A 22,891-nucleotide genomic window follows, 5' to 3' on the forward strand; every position below is an offset into this window, starting at 1 on the left:
TTGTTGGGTCTTTGTGTGGTTTAGGTAACAGAGTAATTGTGGCTTCATAGAATGAATTGGGTAGAGTACCTTCTGTTTCTATTTTATGGAATAGTTTGAGGAGAATTGGAATTAGGTCTTCTTTGAAGGTCTGATAGAATTCTGCTCTGCACTAAACCCATCTTGTCCTGGACTTTCTTTGGTTGGGAGACTATTAATGACTGTTTCTATTTCTTTAGGGGATAAGGGACTGTTTAGATAATTTATCTGATCCTGATTTAACTTTGGTACCTGGTATCTGTCTAGAAAATTGTCCATTTCATCCAGATTTTCCAGTTTTGTTGAGTATAGCCTTTTGTAGTGATGATGATTTTTTTGGATTTCCTCCGAATCTGTTAGGGCTGCCCTCTCTCTCCCAATCTATTCAATATAGTACTTGAAGTCCTAGCCAGAGCAATTAGACAACAAAAGGAGATCAAAGGGATACAAATTGGAAAGGAAGAAGTCAAACTATCACTATTTGCAGATGATAAGATAGTATACTTAAGTGACCCCCAAAATTCCACCAGAGAATTCCTAAACCTGATAAACAACTTCAGCAAAGTAGCTGGATATAAAATTTAACTCAAACAAATTAGTGTCCTTCCTCTACACAAAGGAGAAAGAAATTAGGGAAACAACACCCTTCACAATAGTCACAAATAATATAAAAGACTTTGGTGTGACTCTAACTAAGCAAGTGAAAGATCTGTATGATAAGAACTTCAAGTCTCTGAAGAAAGAAATCGAAGAAGATCTCAGAAGATGGAAAGATCTCCCATGCTCATTAATATAGTAAAAATGGCCATCTTGCCAAAAGCAATCTACAGGTTCAATGCAATCTCCATCAAAATTCCAAATCAATTCTTCACAGAGTTAGAAAGGGCAATTTGCAAATTCATCTGGAATAAAAAAAAAAAAAAAAAAAAAAAAAAAAAAAAAAAAAAAAAAAAAAAAAAAACCCAAAAACAACCTAGGATAGTGAAAACTATTCTCAACAATAAAAGAACGTCTGGTGGAATCACCATCCCCGACCTCTAGCAGTACTACAGAGCAAATGAAATGTTCAACATCCTTAGTCATCAGGGAAATGCAAAGCAAAACAACCCTGAGATTCCACCTCACACCAGCCAGAATGGCTAAGATCAAAAACTCAGGTAACAGCAGATGCTGGCGAGGATGTGGAGAGAGAGGAACACTCCTCCATTGCTGGTGGGATTGCAAGCTGGTACAACCACTCTGGAAATCAGTTTGGTGGTTCCTCAGAAAATTGGACATAGGACCCAATTGTGTAATAATGTCTCTTTTTATACTGTTCTGAATCAATTAAGCTGAGGACCCAGCAATAACCCTCCTGGGCATATACCTAGAAGATTCTCCAACATGTAATAAGGACACATACTCCACTATGTTCATAGCAGCCTAATTTATAGTAGCCAGAAGCTAGAAAGAACCCAGATGTCCCTCAACAGAGGAAAGGATACAGAAAATGTGGTATATTTACACAACGGAGTACTATTCAGCTATTAAAAACAATGAATTTGCTGGGCAGTGGCAGTGCATGCCTTTAATCCCAACACTTGGGAGGCAGAGGCAGGCAAATTTCTGAGTTCAAGGCCAGCCTGGTCTACAGAGTGAGTTCCAGGACAGCCAGGGCTATACAGAGAAACCCTGTCTCAACAACAACAACAAAACAATGAATTTCTTAGGCAAATGGATGGAACTAGAAAATATCATTCTGTGTGAGATAACCCAATCACAAAAGAACACACATGGTATACACTCACTAATAAGTGGATATTAGCCCAGAAGCTCCAAATAACCAAGATACAATTCAAGGACAACATGAAGCTCAAGAAAAAGGAAGACCAAAGTGTAGGTGCTTCGGTCCTTAGAAGGTGGAACAAATTACCCATGGAAGGAGTTACAGAGACAAAGTGTGGAGTGGAGACTGAAGGTATGACCATCCAGAGACTGCCCCACCTAGGGATCCATCACATATAGTCACCAAACCCAGACACTTTAGTTGATGCCAACAAGTGCTTGCTGACAGAAGTCTGTTATAGCTGTCTCTTGAGAGGCTCTATCAATGCCTAACAAATACAAGTTGGATGCTCATAGCCAACCATTGGACTGAGCACAGGGTCTTCAATGGAGGAGCTAGAGAAAGGACCCAAGGAGCTAAAGGGGTTTGCAGCCCCATAGGAGGAAAAGCAATATGAACTAACCAATTTCCCCAAAGCTCCCAGTGGGGCTCTAGCCGCGTATGTAGCAGAGGAAAGCCTTATCAGTCATCAATGGGAGAAGAGGGAGGCCCTAGGTCCTGTAAAGGCTCTATGCCACAGTGTAGAGGAATGCCAGGGCCAGGAAGTGGGATTGGGTGGGTTGGTGAGCAGAGGGAGGGGGAGAGGGGAGAGAATGGGGTTTTTTGGAGGGGAAATCAGGAAAGGGGATAACATTTGAAATGTAAATAAAGAAAACATCTAATAAAAGAAAATATAAAAAGAAGAAAAAAGAAAAAGAAAAAGAAAAGCCTGCTAAGGTGCTATTTGACCATAGTCTCAAGGACTCAAGGTGCGTGGCTATCCTAAAGAGCAGTTCCAGGAGGGGGAAAGGACAAGGGAAATACTCAGGGGAAACATCGGAGATGTGAGAGACAAAGGCAGCATCTTTTACCTACTATTTGCCACAGTGAAGAACAATAAAGAAAGAACAATTCACTCTGGAAAGAATTAATACCCATCCATGTGGAGAAATTAACCAGAGACTGAACGTAAGAGTCAAGGATTCCTAACAAACCTGGATGCCTCTTGTGATGAAACTTCAAGGCTCCTGATGACAGGTAAGAACTGAGCCCTGGGGAACATCAGTGTTTGAGAGAAAACAAACAAACAAACAAACAAACAAAAAAACCCCAATCAAACAAACAAACAAGTGACGGGAAGTGCTATAGGTAAAGAGAGAAGAGTGTGTCCACAAAGGGTGGAGACAGCTAGTGTGTTGACTGTTCTGATACATCCCTGAAAAGGACGTTGAGACCTGACAGCTGACAACTGATGAAAGTACACTGTCATGGTGTACTAATATAATAGGAGCCAGAACCAGACTGCAGCAGGTTCACCAAGCGGGGCCATGAAGTCGAATAGAAAGGTAAACTCTGCAGAGCCCTGAACAGTAGTAGAAGAGGGGAGGTTATGGGATGGTGAGGAAGAAAGATCAAAGGGAACTTGGTATGTCTTAACTGGGAGAAAGTTCCTGCTGCTCGAGTATGCTTAATTGAGGAGAAGGAAAAGACAATACATAAAAAAAAGCAGGTGAGTGCAGGACAGGCATTACTGAACAGACCAACGACACGGAGGAGAAGAGGGTACACAGCACCAAAGGGCAGGCAAAGTATGTGGGGAAACATATTCTCAGTGGCAGACTTGGTAACAGAAGCACACACAACTTCTCTCAGTGACACTTGCAGCAAACTGCATTTCAGTCTCTTGTGCAAATTTTGTTATTTGGGGAATCAAGCATGCTAGTGTCATTAATCTCTTATTACTATGGCCTCTGATGATAAAGAATTGTCTTCAGCCAGCTAACTAAGAGTTAATGAACAACTCATCCTGAGAGAGGTAACCCATACCCAAAAAGACAAATACTAGGTACACATTTTCTTTTTTTTGTTTTGTTTTGTTTTTGTTTGGGTTTTCAAGACAGGGTTTCTCTGTATAGCCCTGGCTGTCCTGGAGCTCACTTTGTAGACCAGGCTGGCCTCGAACTCAGAAATCCGCCTGCCTCTGCCTCCCAAGTGCTGGGATTAAAGGCGTGCGCCACCACCGCCCGGCGGTACACATTTTCTTATATGTGGAAACTAGCTGTTCAGTCAATGATAAGAAAGGTACAATCAATACAACCATAGAGAGTAGGAATAAAGTAAGGGACTGTAGGGAATGGATAGATCTCCCCTGGAAAGGTAAATAGAATGCACAGTTATAGATAAAGGGGACTGAAGTGGGAGATCAAGCAGGAATGGAGAGAGGAAGGGAGGAAATGTGGGGAAAGACAGCTAAAATTAAAGACTATTTGAGTGATAGTATGGAAGTAGCAGAAGCTTCCTAATATGTATGTGTGTGTGTGTGTGTGTGTGTGTGTGTGTGTGTATTACACACACACACACACACACACACACACACACACGTATGAAGATAATCTAAATAACACTGCCAAGTAACAGAGGAGACAGAGCCTCAATTGGACATCTTGTCAACAAATGTGCAGGGATTAGGTTACATGTAGTTGAGTTGTTAGAGAAACAACCCAGGCTGTTGCAAAGACTATAGGTTGCAAGAGCAACAAACTAATGGCAAGGCGCTATTGCTGAAAATACCTACACAACTCACTGAACACAGAGAAGTCAAGCTGGCACCTATGTAGAGCCTTTACCCTCACTGGACACTGTTCTTAGTACTAGAGGGTACTCTGAATAGTACTGAAGGAGAAACAATACCAACCTAGCTAAAAACACTTTGCTCTAAGATGGTGTCCTGCCTGCATGGTATGCTAATGCAATGGTGGTACAAAGTTGGTAGGAGTAACCAACCAATGTCACATTTGACTTAAGGCCTACTTCCCAAGATGGAACTCATAGCCATGTTGCTTGGTTGACCAAGAAGCTGAGACTCAAGAGCCCAAGGACCTAGGGGTAAAACCAATACTATAGTTCTACTAAAGGAATGTATTAATAAATGGTTCCTAATGACATTCTGCTATACTCATAGATCAATGCCTCACTTGGCCATCATCAGAGAAGCATCATCCTATAGATGGGAACAGATACAGAAACCTACAACCGGACAATATACAGACAGTGAAGAGACCTCAGAACACTCATCCCTAAACGGGATGTCTTCATCAAATCCTTCCTCTGAGGGCTCAGGGAAAATCTATGGAAGAGGAGGCAGAAAGAGTGTAAGATCTAGGGAGGGTGGAGAACACCAAAGAAACAAGACCTTCTAAACAAAACAGGAATGGCAAACATGAACTTCAGAGACTAAGGCAGCATGCACAGTGAGGCCTGCACAGGTCTGCATCGAATGTGAATGTAGAGCTAAAATGAAAAGTAGGCCACATGCCTTGTCCCTAACCCAGATGCTGTCTCAATTGAGAACCACTTGCAAATGAAAATTTGGTTTTCTCCAAGAGGTGTGTGCCCCACCCAGGCACTCCAGTTACATTTGTTTTTAAAGATTTGTTTGTTTATTTATTTATTTATTTATTTATTTATTTATTTATTATATGTAAGTACACTGTGGCTGTCTTCAGACACACCAGAAGAGGGCATCAGATCTTGTTACAGGTGGTTGTGAGCCACCATATGGTTGCTGGGATTTGAACTCATGACCTTCGGAAGAGCAGTCGGTGCTTTTACCCATTCGTTGAGCCATCTCAATAGCCCCCAATAAAACTCCTCTTAAGTGTAGCCTGTATTCCCAGAAGTAGGTGGCCAACATAAAATGAAGTCAAGGGCATCTTTGGAGATTCTCTCGTAATGTTGTTTTTTTTTTTTTTAAATTTACCCTTTTTTGTTTGTTTTTATTTTTCACCCTACAAGTCCTTTGCTTATATATAATGACTTCCAAGTTTGCATTTTTAAAAAAGATTATTTATTTTTTATTTTATGTATATGAGTACACTGTAGCTGTACAGATGGTTATGAGTCTTAATGTGGTTGTTGGGAATTGAACTTTTAGGACCTCTGCTCTCTCCAGCCCAAAGATTTACTTATTATTATACATAAGTGCACTGTAGCTATCTTCAGACACACCCAGAAGAGGGCGTCAGATCTCATTACAGATGGCTGTGAGCCATCATATGGTTGCTGGGATTTGAACTCAGGACCTTTGGAAGAGCAATCAGTGAGCTTAACCGCTGAGCCATTTTGCCAGCCCCTGATTTTGCATTTTATGAGATTCCTTAGTGTACAAGCAAGTGGGTCCTTGTATCTCTGTTTCCTATGCCTTTTCTTGGGTTCTTTTCCTTTGGTTTGTTGGTTTTGCACTATTCCAATTTACTTGTTTTTGATTTATCTTATTATATTTTATTTTGTTATTATCCCATAGATGCCTGTTTGTTTTCTAACAGAAAGGGGGTGCATCTGGATGAGAGGGTTGACAGGGAAGAACTAGAAGAAGTAGACTGAGAAGAAACCAAAATCAGGATATATTGTATGAAAAACAAACAAACAAAACCCCTATTTCCAATAAAAGAAAAAAAAAAGATAGGGAATAATTCAAGTATCACTGATAGCCTTCTAATGTTACTTCTTCCTAGAAAATCTACTGATACCAAGGAGGATACCATGCATGGACAAATACTTTATACAATGGCTTTTAAAAAGTGTTCCACATTCCATATTTTGGTCAATATAATAATAATGTTTTTATCACCAAGAAATATGATTGCATATTAATTTATAAGGAGAAAAAAGTCATCCCAAGGCTAAGCAAGTACTGAATTAAAAATTCTCAATAGACATAGCAGATTAAACAAACAGTTCCACTTACCAGCTTGGAATACTACAGCAGATATAGAGACTCACATATTCTCTTAAAAACATGTAACTATATGTAATTTATAAATGTATATAAATGTTTTAGGATTAATTTTTAGCATAAATCCAAACTGAAGGGTAATATAATAATTATTTTGGTTTAACTGTTTAAAACCAAACACTCAACAAAACACTAAGAACTACTATCTCATATACAAAACTACTACTGCATATAACTAAAACCACTAACTTCTCATTTTCTTCTCAAAGGTTCCTGCCTATTCTCCCTAATAGGCTTAATGTCATTAAGATAGGAGAAAAATTAAACCACCTAGAGATGAACCAAGAATGGACCACTTGGTTACTGCTTCACTCCACACCTTTGGAAGGCACAGGGCCTTCTGACCGATGGATTATGCTCCTATCTAATTCAGTTGAACTGTGTCAGTTTGCTCTCAATTTTTCTTCCAGTTCTCACTTGTTTCCTATCTTGGGTGTGGCATGATCCTATTTTAAGGAACTATCATTTAGGCTTTGAAAACTGCTTTACTATATGACTCTGTATTTAATTCACGAGTAATGTTTCTACAGAGCTAAATTTAGTGTAATGATTCTACATAGTATGAACTTGTGAATTTAAGTAATTATTTATAAGAATCCACCACAGCCCTTATTAGCCACATATCTTCTGGTAATGGAATTGTTGCAGTCTGAGCAATCTATTTAATTAGAAACTTTATAATTAGAAGTTCCTGGAAGTGACTCCAGTCTCAGTGAGTCTCTGCTCCAAACTAAATTTTGCATGCACTGAAGTCACCATTTAGTCCAAAGTTACCATATTCTCTAATCACAGTTTTAAATGGGTTCTAAGTAAATTCAAAGGAGGAAAATACACTATCAATACCCTCTCACCCAAAGCTTTCTAACACAGAAAATATTTACAAATGGTGCAGCAAATGAAACAGTAGCCAAGTCTAGCCTAGCAAACACAGCAAGGCCATCAAGCATCACTGAGAGACTGTAATGTTCGTTACTTACACTGAAATACTTTAAAATGTAAACTCATAGCATATTTTACTTAATTTGGCACAAAGTCACATTGTTCTTATTTTTTAAAAATGTAATTTTATAAATGTATTTTTTTTAAAAGTCTTGATGAATGAGCCATAGAAAAATATGTATAGAATCACAATGTCTGAGCTACAAATATAGGAAATGACTTCAAGTAGTCTGATGTAGCTACTAAAATAAAATTCAAGAATACGAGGATGAAGAGGCAACAATAAGAGGAAAAGTCCACCAGTAATGTAAAATTCCACTTGACTTGTAGCTATTCTTCTAACTGTGCTTCAAACCCCACAGCACGTGACAGTGTGCTCCAGAGACACTGCGGCTCCAGAGTCTCACACCTCTCCTCCACGATGCCTCCATTTGATCTTTATCCTGCCAGGATTCTAGCTGTCCTGGTTTATTCACTTTATTCGCTTGTAAGCTTATTTACAACAACAAGATTTTAGAAATATATTTTTATAACAAGGCAAAAAATTACCTATATAATTGAACAACAAAACGTGGACCCTAAATGATACCACTGGAAATCTAACACAGCACATCTCCTACATGTTAACTATAGAGCTTGTTGGGTTGTGGTGCATAGCTATCATTTCAGCACTTGGCAGCAGAGGCAGGAGAATCCAGAGTTCAAAGCTAACCTGGACACGAGACACACAAAACACTCCCCCCAAAGGAGAATAGCTGACCAAGCATATAGTAATGGCCACATGCTAACGGTCAGGTACAGTGTGCTGCTGCACAGGTGCTTGCAGAGCTCCAGACTCAGATAGGAGGAGCCAATTCAAAGCTTAAGGATCTCCTTTTCCACAAAACAGTTCATGAAGTGGGCCTAAAATTCTAAAGACTAAAGTATAAACAGGTACCATCTTAAAAACAACTTGATGTTTCTTAATATGCATGCTACAGCTTTAGAGACCATTGGTGGAGGGGGAAAAAAGACATTCTTATTGCAGAGACAAGAGGCAATGAATGCCCAATCTTAGTGAGAGTTCAGGCTAGTAAAACTAAGTAACAAACACATTAATAAACATGAAAAACCATAAAGGTTAACAGATACATTAGTGAAAGAAACAAGAAGGTTTTATTTTTTTCCAAATGTAACTTTTTTTAGGGAAAGTGGAAAAGAGGACTTCAAAATAATTATGGGACCACCGTCAGGAAATACTTAGGCTAAAGAATATCTTCCTAATAAAAAGACAGTAAGAAAACCAAACCAAACCAAACCCTAGAACTGCGAGCGCCAGGCCGTGCAGGTACTGAGGTGTACAGTGCAGAGATGGATGTGTTTTCTTCTGTGGCTCCCTTTCTAAATACAGTTAGCTTTCAAAGAGTGGTATAACTAGCCAAGTTGTAGACTCTAACTGCTTGTTGTGGCCTCTTTATGGAGACGGAATTATAAAGTACAAGAACAGATGCAAGGACAGCAACTGAGAGGTAAGGAATGGCACTGAGATGGAAAGAGGTGGAATATAGTTCAGATACAGTGGCAATAAGATTTGCTGATGAACTGAATAGGATACAAAGAAATCGAAGAATTTAAAATTACTTATGAGTTATTAAAATAAGCAAATTAAAATTAAAGCATAAAAGGACTGCTAAGGGCTGGTAAGATGGCTCAGCAAGTAAAGGCATTTTCTGCCAAGTTTAACAGCATGCACACACATACACACATGTACACACAAACACACCACAGCACAAACATAATATTTTTTAAAAGAGTTTAAAAGAAAAGGACTCAGTTGGACCATTAAGGGGATGGGAAGGACAGGGGGCTGCAATACTTTTATTTTGGACATATTATTAAATTTAAAATCACCGAAAACATCCAAAACAGTCCCAAGTAATAATTAGACAAAATAATCTGAAACTTGGGGCTGTAAGACAAGACTTAAATGCACCTTTGGGAGTCATACAGTAGAGGAATCGCAGATGGATAAAGTTTATGTAGAAAAGACAAGAGAGTCATCCTGAGAGGTTCAACCACAGTACTCAATCAAAGTAGACAGAAAAAAAAAAACTAATGACGTTTATTAGAAGCTGAGCCATGACGGATAATAAGAGCAAACAGCATGTGTGGTGTAAATACCAAGAAAGACAAGAAGGGAAAGACTGTTAAATGCAACTGAATCAAATCTCCATGAAGGCACCGACAGAAATGTTCTCCTGATTGGCACGATGCAGCTCACTGGTGACTGCCAAAATTTCTACAGGAAAAGGAGGCCGAAAAGCAGCTTTGAGTTGGTCCATGAATAAACGGGGAGGGTGTGAAACGGGTCTGCAGAGAAATGAGAAAGTGAAGAAGCAGAGCCTTATTTGGAGGAATGTAGGATGGTTGAGAAAGGCTTTCTTTCAGATAACAGTATGTTTGTGGCTAGAAGGAAAAATTCAGCAGAAAAGGCAATAATGACACAGGAAAAGAAGTGACTCTGGGGAGGCAGGGGAACAGGAGTCTTTCCCTGGGAAGCTGGAAAGGCATGCTTCAAACTCTTCTGGCCAGGTGTAAGAGGAAGAGCTACATTTCTTCCAGGCAACCTCCATGTGCACATTAGGAAGTTGAAATGGTCCAGAAAATGAGTGTTTCCGCTCTTCACTGCAATGAAGCTTGCAGCTTATGGGGGGGAGAAGGGCAAGCCAGAGAACTTTAAAAGCCAGGAAAGGGTAAAATAAACACGCAAAGGCACTGAGGGGAAGACTGCTCTGACAGTGCTCACTGAGATTTGTGGTGTGATGTTCACCATCATCAGCAGAAGATTCAGGTGTAGACTATGAATCCTGAAACACTGCAGCAAGTTTTCAGTCTCAGTGTCTGTGGTCAAGAACTCACAATGACAAAGGAAGGTGTAAACATGAACATAAAGAGGTATCCACAGCAAGATGAGTATAGAGACCAGTCATCTCCACATGTCCAGCTTTACACGACGCGTTAACAGACATCACAGCTCTAGACTGACATTCCCACCTACCACATTCTTACAATGGACAATTCCCAGTGTCTATTAAGCCATCTGGATTTGGATGGGCTTTGGTAAGCACAGAATGATCAGAAAAGAAAACAAAAACATTACTTCCTTCCAGATGAGATGTCAGGCTGTAGGATGATGGAAGGGTTACTGCCGAAATAACTGTAAGTGTAATCTATACCTCACACCAAATAATTCTCCTCAGAACTGGTACACTTTTAGACCGGGGAAAATATTCTACCATAGTGTGTAAAAGTTAAGCAACATTCTAAATCTACTAATTCAAAAACAATCCCTTTCTTTAAAATTTTTATGGAAAAGGTACCAAATAATATTCAAACAATGATCACAAAAGCATTCTTCAGTGCTTAGTCTATCAGACACTAAAAGGAGTTCAGCAGTTTAAACCTGGTATAAAAATGCACAGCACAGCTAAGAAAAATCATTTCTTAAAAGGCTCCAAGAATATTTAACTCACAAATGTATTTAAGAAACAATTGGAACTAGTTAAGATTCAATACAACTTAAAACTAGGCTACAGAGTCTTTTTAGCTAAGTTTTCCCAATAACTTAGAATTGCTTACAGACTTTCAGAATATTTGCAATAACACTAGCACTTTTAAAATCCTGATCTTGAGCCTTACAGAGGACCTGGATTCATTTCCTAGCAGCTGCATGGGGGCTCAAAACTGGTCTAACTCCAGGCCAAGGAGGCTGATGCTCTCTTCTGGCCTCCTCAGGCACAAAGCGCAAATGCACATGGGCAAGCAATATAGACACAGAAAATAAAAGTAAGTATTTTAAAGTTTTTCTTATCTTTACTAATTTCACTAGTTTGGGTCTACTTCCAACTCCTTTGACCCTGTTTCTCAAAGCATTCCAAGTATTTTATTTTCCCTCAAGCTGAAATTCCATGTGAAATGTGAAAGAGATGGCTTTCTAATTCGGCTTTAGCTTACTGTTTTGATAAACTGTACACAGTGTTAACAGTTATGCAGCTAACTCTGACTATTATTCCCATAGAAAGTGAATATTAATTATCAAAAATGAAAGATAATGATCAAACTACTTAATTTAAATACTCCATTATCTGGGATCTAGCATCAGTGACAACTTGGAGGTGAAGCTGTTAGGAAGCTGTCAGAGGTCTTACTTTGGGTACCAGCATTATTACTAACTATATGCCTTGCTAATATTTTTGTTCTGTATTAAGTAAAATGCCTCCTTAAAAGAATTTAAAAATAATAGACAAATGATTATTTTAACTATATTTAAAAGTACACAGTTAAAATTTCAAGTAGGCTAAATATTTACTGAAATTATTGTAAATAGTATGTATATTCTATAGTTGGGGTGGGAAAAACATGAGAAGTTACTGTACTGAGAGAAAAATGTGTTAATAGATTTTATGAACTGATATTTTTGACTAACATCAAGTACTATAAAGATAAAGAATTGGTAAGACAATTCTTTTTCATAAACATAGTAGGAAAATAATTCTTCTGGCAAAGTATACTACATTTGTGAGAAGGGACCACTGCAGGTTCACTATTTTCAATATACTCAAAGTACTTAATAATTTGAAGAAAAATTGAAAATATAAATACAATGGAAATAATAATAATGAAATATATTTTCTTGTTATTTTAATAGAGACATAGAACCTAGTAAATGTAGAACAGTATTTTGGTTAATAATGGTTTGTAAAATAATCTTTCAGTGTATTATACTATGTCAAAATACTACCTGCTATTACCTTAAATAAAATTACCTTATATAAATTAAAGATTCACTATTTGTAAAAATTCATGCAAACTAGACACACTTGAATTTTGTGTTTAAGTTATGCTTGTATATTAAAAATGATTTTGATTACTTATTCCAGCAAGAAGTTACTATAATTTAGAATCTTTTAGAACAGACTAGGTGTTCCTTGGTGTTCAGAGATCAGCATATGAACAACCGACTTGAAGAATAACATCCTCACCAGACTGATGATGCGCATGGTGTCCAGATGCCTCAACAGACTGCCTCGGTTCACTGTCTGGGGAAGACAGCAACGAGCTGGAACGAGGGCTTTCTATGGTGGCTGTGGCCGCCTGAGCAAGAACTGGATCTGTAGAGGATGTAGAAGGCTGAAGAAGTGCAGCTGGCGTGTCTACATCCATTGCAGTTTCACACACTTCCAAATTAGGACTTGATGGAACCGTAGGAAGAGTTGACACATCTGGCTGATTTGTTCCACCTTCATAAAAGCACATGTTAAAGCAAACCCAAGTTTCTAAAAGATCTATTCATTTTTCAATTAGATGTATGAGTGTTCTGGTGACATGAACCTACGTGCCTGCAGAGGGCAGAAGAGGATTCAGGATCTCCATAACTGGAGTTTCTGACAGTTGTGAACAGCCATGCGGATTCTGGGAACTGAACTCAGCTCACCTTCAAGAGCAGTGAGTATTCTTACCAACTCTTAATTGCTCTTGATCCATCTTCTCCAACCTCAAACTCAAATTTCAAATGAAAAAAAAAATAAACACAAAAGAAACCTCTACAGAAATATTCTGAAAACACACACCAACATAAAATTTCAGTGTTCTAATCAGTCTTATGTCAACTTGACACAAGCTAGAGTCAGCTGAGAAAAAGGGAACTTCAGTTGAGAACATGCTTCCAGAAGAGCTAGCTATATATATAAGGCACTTTCTTCATTAGTGATTGATGGAGAGGGCCCAGCCCATTGTTGTTGGTGTCATCCCTGGGCCACTGGTCCTGGCTTTATAAGAAAACAGGCCGAGCAAGCTAAGAAGGGCAAGCTAGTAAACAGCACTCCTCTGCAGCCACTGCATCAGCTCCTGCCTCCAGGTTCCTGCTCTGTTTGAGTTCCTGTCCTGTCTTTCTTCAAGGATGAACAGTGATACTAAAGAGTAAGCAGAATAAACCCTTTTCTCCCCTGATTGCTTTTGGTTATCACAGCACTGGAAGCCCTAACTAACACACTCAGCGTATCAGTTATGGCCACTGGTGGTTTGGTCCACTTATTCAAACAGTCTAATCAACAGGGATAAGAATAAATGACATATTCTTGTGAAAATAATCAATCTTGGGCCAGAATGATGGTTAAGCAGGTAAGGAAACTTGCTGACAAGCCGGACTTAGTTTGGAAACTGACCTCCACATGCACACTCACACATATATACCAAGTTGTTTTCTGACCTCCACATGCACACTCACACATACATACACATCAAAGAGATAGATGAAAATTTTTAAATAATTACTTTTTCTAACTATATACATACACTTATCTTTAAAGCTTTGCAGACTTCCAATTTTCAAAGTGTATTGGAAAGGGACTTAAAAATCTTTTGTTTTGTGTATTTTGAAATAAGTTAAATAGCTGGGTCTAGTGGAATCAGAAGAGAGTTATGACTACATTGGTTACAAAATGCAGTTCAGTTATCAGTTAGATAATATCAACAAAAACTATCTACCAGCTGGGTGTAGTGATGCACAACTTTAATCCCAGGACTCAGGAGGCAAAGACAGAAGATCTCTGAGTTCAAGGCCAGCCTGGTCTATAGTGCATGTTCTAGGACAGCCGAGCTACACAGAGAAACCTTGTCTTGAGATGCAAATAAATAAAGTAAAATAAAATAAAATAACACACAGACCAACCACACAAAATCCAAAAACAAAAAAGAAAAAGCAGCTTTGCCCTAAGCAGTTTTGCCAGCTCTCTAGTGATTTAACCAATAAGACAAATTACCTCTGGGCCGAGGTCTTCCTCTTCCTCTGTTGCTTTGTGCAACTTCACTTGCTTCTTCAAACCACCTTGATAACATATCAGACATTCTCTGCATCAGTGACACATTGGGACTTTGCTCTCCTATTACAACATAAATTTTATCAGTAAGTTTAGCAAAAAGTCAGGATCTTTAAATAATACAAACACCTAGATCTGTAGATCTGAAGGCCTAGAAATCTAAAATTCTAGAAATTAAAAATTAAATTGCCTAAGTAATTTTACATGAACAGATAAAAAGTTATCAGAGTCCCATCACATTTTACAATAATTACATGAGTAAGTACCTGTGTGTCTCCTCTCCATCTATGCCTGTTCCTAGGTAATTTTCTATCTCCCACTCTTGCTCCATCACTTGTCTATTTACACTTAGAAATGTGCTCTGGGAAGAGCTTATTAACTCCAAGTGGAATAAATTGAAGGAAAGGCTTGCTTTCTCACTACATTATCAAACACAGACAAAATAACCTTGGGTCTTTAATTTCCCTAAAACAATTCTTATTAGTTAGTGTAAAGTTCCAGGTATTTGATAAGATTAAGTCCATTCAGGGTTGTATGGCCTCAGGTAGTTGCAACTACCTGACAGAAAATGTATTTTGTCTTTTCAGTGTTACATGTTTTCTTAGTTCAAACAAATATATTTGTTTGCTTTTCCTCTTTAAGGGCATTTTATTTTGTTACACCATGGGAAATATTAAGAACATTTTATGTCTTACAGTGTTGAGGATATCAAGGGCATTTTAAAATGGAAGTATAAAAACAACACTCATGTGGCTTAAGCAGGGAGACTTGGGAGTTATGATTAGTGTCACAAGCGTCCTGGAAGCCAGTGTGACTAAATAGCAAGGAGAACTGTCAGGGGTACAGAGCAAGACACAGGTTCAAAAGTCAAAACAAACAAAAAGTATGAGGTTAGATTAAAAATGTAATAATTATACAATTATATAATTCTTTCATTTGGTTTGTTTTTTGAAGACAGAGTCTCTTCATTCTATAGCCCAGGCTGGTCTGGAAATTACTATGTAGTCCTTGAATTTATAATAATCTTTCTGCCTCAGCCTTCAAAGGCCTGGGATTACAGGCATGGAAGCCGCCTTTACATATTGTAACTTTATATTTTAGAACATTATAAAAGTGAACCAAGGATAATATACTTAGGAATACTGTTTTGATTATAAAAGGTCTAATAATAGTTTGAACACAATTTTGGTTATAGATTTGTTAAATAAAATATATTCAGATGAATTGTTTTAAAGTTATATATATATCTACATGTATGTATGTACATGCTTATGTATATGTATCTATGTATATAAAGGTTAAATATACATATCTAGTGACTCAGCCATTCCACTTCTAGGAAATTATCCTATGATGTACTAGCACAAATTTACCAAATTATTCTTATTAAGATTTTATTGTAGCATCATTTACAATTGAAAATAATGGAGATAAGGGGTAGAGAAATGACTCAGAGGTTAAGAGCACTTGGTGCTCTTCAGAAGTACTCACGTTGAGTTCCCAGCATCCAAAAGGTGGCTCACAACCATCTATGATTCCAGTGCCAGGGGATCTGATGCCTCCCTTCTGACCTCCACCACAGCACAAGGCACAAGATAGTATACATGCAGCCAAAAGCACTTATATAGACAAGATAAATAAATCTTTAAATACCACATGTCACAAAAATCTGGCCAAAATATAGTTACCATCTCGTTCTCGTTCACTTTCTGGCCGTGCTCTGGGACCAGTATCTGACCAATCACCACGAAGTCTCAAGCGCTTAACTGGAGGCTGTCGTAACTGAAACGTAATCAATCATAAGCAGATTCTATGTGAGTCTCAAGAAGAATGGGTTTGTCAGACACTATTGCATACACCAGCAAGATTTGGCTGACAGGACCCTGATATAGCTGTCTCTTGTGAGGCTATGCCAATGCCTGGCAAACACAGAAGTGGATGCTCACAGTCATCTATTGGATGGAACACAGGGCGCCTAAAGAAGGAGTTAGAGAAAGTACCCAAGGAGCTGAAGGGGTCAGCAACCCTATAGGAGGAACAACAATATGAACTAAGCAGTACCCCCCCCCCAGAACTATGTCTCTAGTTGCATATGTAGAGGAGAGGCCCTTGGTCTTGCAAAGATTATATGCCCCAGTACAGGGGAATGCCAGAGCCAGGAAGCAGGAGTGGGTGGGTTGGGGAGCAGGGCGGGGGGAGGGTATAGGGGACTTTCTGAATAACATTTGAAATGTAAATGAAGAAAATATCTAATAAAAAAATTTAAAAAAAGAAAAAAATGTTGCCATTTCAAAATTAAAAAAAGAAGAAGAAGAATGGGTTTGCTTTCAGTTTTTATTCTGGTGATAGGGTTTGAATCCTTGTGCATCCAACGTAAATACTGTACCACTAAATTAATCTCTAGTCCTCAATTCTTACAGCATACTTTAATGGAGCATTTCCATCCCCAAATTGTCTTTAAGTACAGAAATGAGATGTTAGATCAAATGTTACATGAAACATTGCTAAACGCTGTCTCAGTCTTCCACAGTGCTTGTGATGACAAGCACTGGTGCTACAGTCCATCCTTGCTATCTTCAACTGGAAAAGCACAAATACAAATACAATTCCAAACTGTATGCATGTAAGCTAGGTTTACTAGTGCCAGTCTGCAATCCCAGGCAAGGCAGGAAGATCATAAATTCATTACATATTTAAGCTATGAATAACAACAGCCTAAGAAACTTACTGGCATCTTGTCTCAAAATTAAATAGAAAAAGAGAAAGAGGAAGAGGAAGAGGAAGAGGAAGAGGAAGAGGAAGAGGAAGAGGAAGGGAGGGGTGGTAGTGGTGGTGGTGGTGGTGGCTGTCTAGATGAGATACAGTTCTGTGGTAGGGCATGTCCTTCAATTTAATCCCCAGGAAGGGAGAGAAGGGTGTAAACTGGGAGAGAAGAGAAAAGGTAGAAGTAATGAATAAACCACATATAATGACTTCTAATCACTGTCCAGCTGACAGCAGGACAGTCAATCACCTTGACCTACCACACCACAATGATAACATTTTTTTACCTTTCCTTTTTTTTTAAGATTTATTTATTTATTTATTTATGTATTTATTTATTATATGTAAGTACACTGTAGCTGCCTTCAGACACACCAGAAGAGGGAGTCAGATCTCATTACAGATGGTTGTGAGCCACCATGTGGTTGCTGGGATTTGAACTCAGGACCTTTGGAATAGGAGTCAGTGCTCTTAACTGCTAAGCCATCTCTCCAGGCCTTTTTTTACCTTTCTAAAACAATTCTCTAGGTCTCCCCAGTATCTATTCCACTCATTCACCATTGCTTCAAACTTGCTCCATTTTCTGCCACTGTTCTTACCAAGTAACTTTTTCTCCTACTTAAAACAAAACAAAAAACCAGAAGTACCATACAACCCAGCTATACAATTCCTGGCACATATATATGTGTGTAAGTGTGAGTGTATGTGTCTCTGTGTGTGTGTGTGTGTGTGTGTGTGTGTGTGTGTGTGTGTGAGAGAGAGAGAGAGAGAGAGAGAGAGAGAGAGAGAGAGAGGAGAGAGGAGAGACAAGAGAGATGAGAGAGAGGGGGAGAGAGAGACAGACAGACAGACAGACAGACAAAAGGTTTTCATGGTCTTCCACAGAGATAGCTTGCTCACCCATGGTTACTGCTGCTCTACTCAAATGAACAGAAAATGCACATTGCACATGTGATACATAGACGCAATGAGATACAGTTCATCTGTAAAGAAAAATGAAATAATGGCATCTGAGGGGAAAAGATGGGACAGGAAAGTGTAAGATCAAGCAAGGAACACAAACTAAGAAAAACCTGCATGTTATGCCGCATATGTGAACCTAGCCTACAACAGAGATGTGTGTGTATTTGTAAATTTGTATACACACATGGAAATGTAGCTAAAGTTCAAAAACGTAGAAAGGAGAACAAGAAAGGGTTATATTTGGTGATGAAGGTGGAGTGTAAGCAGAAGGATGCATCAGCGATGCAAGCAGATATGAACCTAATTACTTTCTAATTTTTGTAATAACATGAATTCAACTTCCCATGTATTTTTATATCCCCAAATAATCCAACATGTGTCATTTATTTGGCAGTGATTATGAACAGTTTTCTTTTTAATCCCATTCACCACTAGAGCAATAACAATTAGATGTGACTAGTCTTACTGACCCACTTGAAAGGGGATTTTTTTCCCCCAAATTTGTTCTACAATATACAAAGTATGGCTTAAAAAAATAAAATAAAACACAAATTTTCTCACCTGAATTCTATGAATTCATTCCTCCTTGCAGCTTCCTAACTCCTAGCCATTCTCAGAGTCTGTCAGTCACGCTCTCTAAGCCCATGTGCTCCCTTGTGCTTCCTACTGCCTTTCTTCAACCCTCAAACACCTTGAGTCAATAGTCACTCTTCTCTTCCTCTATCCATCTCTTCTCACAACATGCTGAAAGTTCCTTTACTGATGCAAAGGAAACCTGTTTCCCGAGAGCTCACATATCTCTTTACTTCACTATGAGGCATGAAGACAGCGTACATTTACTCCACTATTGCTCTCAATCCAACATACTCAGTGTTTCCCTTGTGTTTTGGCTTTTTATCTTTACACTGCCAAGGTCACCAAATTTTCTAGTTTGCTATCTACTGCTGTGATAAACATCACCAAAGCAACTTGGAGTGTAAAGGGTTACCTCACCTCGCAGCTTATAGTCAATCATGAAGGGGAGGCAGGGCAAGAGCTCAAGCAGGAACCAAAAGAGAGTACATGGAGGATTGTGACTTGCTGCTTTGGTCTCCATGGTCAGCCTGCTTCGTTATACAACCCAAGAGCACCTCCCCAAGAGTGGCAGGGCCCACAGTGGGTTGGGCCCTCACACATCAGTCATTAATCAAGAAAATGCCTCCATAGACATGCCCACAGGACAAACTAATGGAGGCAATTCTGTAATTGAGATTCTCTCTTCCCAGGTATATCTAGGTTTGTGTCAAGTTGACAAAAACTAACTTGTACAACAAAGAATAAACAGTTGCCAAATTCATGGTATTGAGTGATCATGGTAAATGGTCATTAGTGGAGGCTGGTGAGAGACAGGCTGTGGGTAAATAAGGTAAATAAATGTTTTTGCTGCCAAATCTAATGACATGCATTCTAGGAATCAATATAGGGCAGAAAGAATAAACTCTTAAAAGTTGTCCTCTGATCTCTGTATGTGTACTGTGGCATGTATACAGATGCATACATACATATGTACATATACACAAACATACAAACAAGTTAGAGGTAAATACTAAGCTCAATAATCAATCAGCTTCCAAGTCAAATAGCACCTCTCAGGGATTACTGTTACCGTTATCTGCTTCTAGAATCCTTTAATCATCTCCAAAAGAAATCCCATTCCTATCAGCAGACAATCTTCACCTGTCCCTTCTCAAAGGTCTAAAAAATCATTAATCTACTTTCTCTCTCTAAAGATGTGTGTATTCTGAACAAGACTTCATATCAATGGAATAATACAAAATGTAAACCCTATCAACGGAATAATACGATATGCAGCTTTTTGTGTCTTTTTCACTTAGCAGGCTTTCACTGATTAATATGGTAGAGTATCAACAGTGACAATTGCTGCATTACTTTGTGGATATATATATATAGTACTTAACTATATACTTTTAGAAGTTGATTGTGACCAAGGAGGCATCTTAGTGTTTCCCACATAAGCATGAGGACCCGAGTTCAGGCACACCTATAAGCCCAGCACTGAGGAAGGGAGTCAAAGACAGGAGGATGCCTGGAGCTTGCTGGCTTAAATGAAGGAGCCATGTCTTTATATCATCATTTTCTTAAGTTTAACATAGAAAAAAAGTGTATAGAAGGTGCCTAATAAATAATTTCTGGATTAAGAATAGCTGATCTAAAATATTACTGTCAAAATTTTAACAAACCGTCAAATGAAAAATTATGGAAATTAAGAAGATAGCTCCTTAATTTCATACACATACATTAACTATTGGTCAAATATGAGTATCATTTATTTTTAAATTCAGATTTTAAAATTATTGTCTTTAATTTGGTTAACTAAGAAAAGCATTTCCATAAAAATGATTCAGCATTTTCCCTGATGACATAATCATCTAAGGAGTCTATGATAGCAAAGTTGGCTGGCCCACTTAAAATGTCTGCGCACTTCCAAATTTTTCATTATCTCTCAGTCACAGAGTTTGACTGCAACTGTACTTACCTACATATCTCAAAGGGAAATTATATAGCAGCAACAAAATGACACAGCAGAATTCGTTTTCAGCCAGTCCAAAAAGCTCATAAATAGCTTATAATTTTCCTACTTTATATAAACTTCTTGTCACACTTAATATCCTAAAACTCACTTATAAAATGATTTTTTTCTCATTTTATAATAACTGTCAAGCTCAAATTCTGGAGGTTAGACAAAAGCCAGCACTCATTAGGAACTTGTAAAGCCTGTTCCCCTCTACCAAAGGAATCATTTCCTTTTGACCAGCAGAGGGGACAAAGGGCTATGGTGGTGCCTATTAGCATACCAGACTCCAGGCTCCCTCAGTATCACTAGTAACTTGTTATACATTTCAAAAGTCCATGCTGGTATTGGCTTTTCTTACCCTAAATTTCTCTAACTCATGGGCTTCCCTCCGCTCCCCAGCTTCTCATTTCTCCTTATAACCCAGCTACTTTGGCTATGCTCCCTCCCATTTGTCTTCCTCTCTTATCTTCACCTCTCACTTTCCCTACCCTCTCTCTCCTTTCACTCCAGTACTCTCTCTGCTCAGGATTTTTCCAGATACCTCTGGCTGAACTCTCCTCCCTCATATCTACAACTAAAACCTTCCCCTCAACCATACCTGAGAGTGGTAGTGCCATCAGTTTATACACAACAGAATTTAGTTTACATCTCATGAGAATTACACATTCTTCCTTTAAATGTGCAAAATGTTGAGAATATAGCTCAGTGCTTGCCTATCATGTGAGACCCTGGGTCGAAAGCCCAGTACCACAAATCAAACAACACAAGTTCATTAGCAGACATTTAGCTAGTACCAAACCAGTATTAATAATTAATTCATCTGCTGGGCAGTGGGGGCACATGCCTTTAATGTAAGAACTCAGGAGGTACAAGGAGGCAGATCTCTGAGTGTGAGGCCAGCAGAGGATGAGACATGCTTTTCTGGCCTCTGGCATACAATAAGCATGCACATGATGCACAGACACACATACAAGCAAAACAACTATACATACACAAAAATAACTTTTTTAATTAAAAGTATATCTATAAGCAGTTTTAAAGGTCAACATGGCTGGCACGTTAGGAAAACCGTAATAAGCTAAACCAAACATGCTCTCATAGCTGTACACTATCTAAAACGCACTATTTCTACCTTCCCGCGTTTATATTTTGGTCACAGTAATTCAATTCTTACATCCACTTTTATATAAATACCTTCTTAAACTTCCCCCACTTTCACATATATATTTTATAGAATGTACCTATGGCTATTGTCACGTGCTATTACTGTGTGAAAAAGAGATACAAGCGGGAGAGAATGAACTGCTGCCTACCTATAGTACACTCAATGGTAAGGGGTGGCACTTGGTACATCAGCACACCGAGTCTTTTAGACATCTATCATCACATTTTCTACTGTCTAACTGACTTTTCTCCAAGCATCTACAAAGTTAACAGTTTTCGTACTTCTTTTTAAACTTAGCTCATTTCATTCCTACAGCCCAATTTATTATCCTATTTTGTTATATGTTCCCTAAATCATAAATTCTTTGGAAATCAATGCATTTACTTATTTATTTGAACGATTAACTTTCCATTTCTATTTTATTTTTGAAACAGCATCATATGTAGCTCAGGACCTCAAACTTAGTGTGACCATCTTAAACTGATCATCTATCCAGCCTTCCCTTGGGAATTGCAGGCCTCTCACTAAGAAGAAAGAATCTAGTTTTGAGGAAACTTACCTCTTCTCGCCTCTCCTCTGCAGAAGGAGTTTTAAGTTCTCGTGCGGTATCATCTTTGGGGTCAAAAAGATAGATGTAATCTGAAGAATAACTGACAAGAATCTCTTGACCATCTTCACTGTAACACAGTGATGTCACTCTGCATGATTTGTTACTAAGATGAGAAGGTATAAAGCGAGCAACCATTCCAGTAGTTCCTCGGCCTGCATAATTCCCTAAATAACAGGAATTTAGTCAAAATTAACACTGTTATATACATTAAAAACTCATACTGAATTATAAGATACGTGTAATAATGTAGCAATATAACTCCAAATTACCACTCTCTCTATCTTCAAGGTTTTCTTTTTAACAGTTATCTTAGTCAGGGTTTCTATTTCTGGACAAAACATCATGACCAAGAAGCAAGTTGGGGAGGAAAGGGTTTATTCAGCTTACACTTCCATACTGCTG

General features: G+C 38.4%; 1 protein-coding gene across 3 annotated transcripts in view; it reads right to left on the bottom strand.

Annotated features, from left to right (window-relative positions):
- The window catches only part of Dcaf6 (DDB1 and CUL4 associated factor 6), a 117,846-nt gene that overhangs the window by 45,406 nt on the left and 49,549 nt on the right, over positions 1 to 22,891 (bottom strand). For all 3 annotated transcript variants that reach the window (XM_029478272.1, XM_021161442.2, XM_021161509.2), the window contains exons 7-10: positions 22,439 to 22,653; positions 16,102 to 16,195; positions 14,357 to 14,476; positions 12,578 to 12,835 (exon numbers count right to left, since the gene is read on the bottom strand). In XM_029478272.1, coding sequence (XP_029334132.1) covers positions 12,578 to 12,835; positions 14,357 to 14,476; positions 16,102 to 16,195; positions 22,439 to 22,653 — 687 coding nt within the window. The remainder of the gene's footprint in view (positions 1 to 12,577; positions 12,836 to 14,356; positions 14,477 to 16,101; positions 16,196 to 22,438; positions 22,654 to 22,891) is intronic.

This window comes from Mus caroli, chromosome 1 (genome assembly GCF_900094665.2).
Source record: "Mus caroli chromosome 1, CAROLI_EIJ_v1.1, whole genome shotgun sequence".
Taxonomy (NCBI): Eukaryota; Metazoa; Chordata; class Mammalia; order Rodentia; family Muridae; genus Mus; species Mus caroli.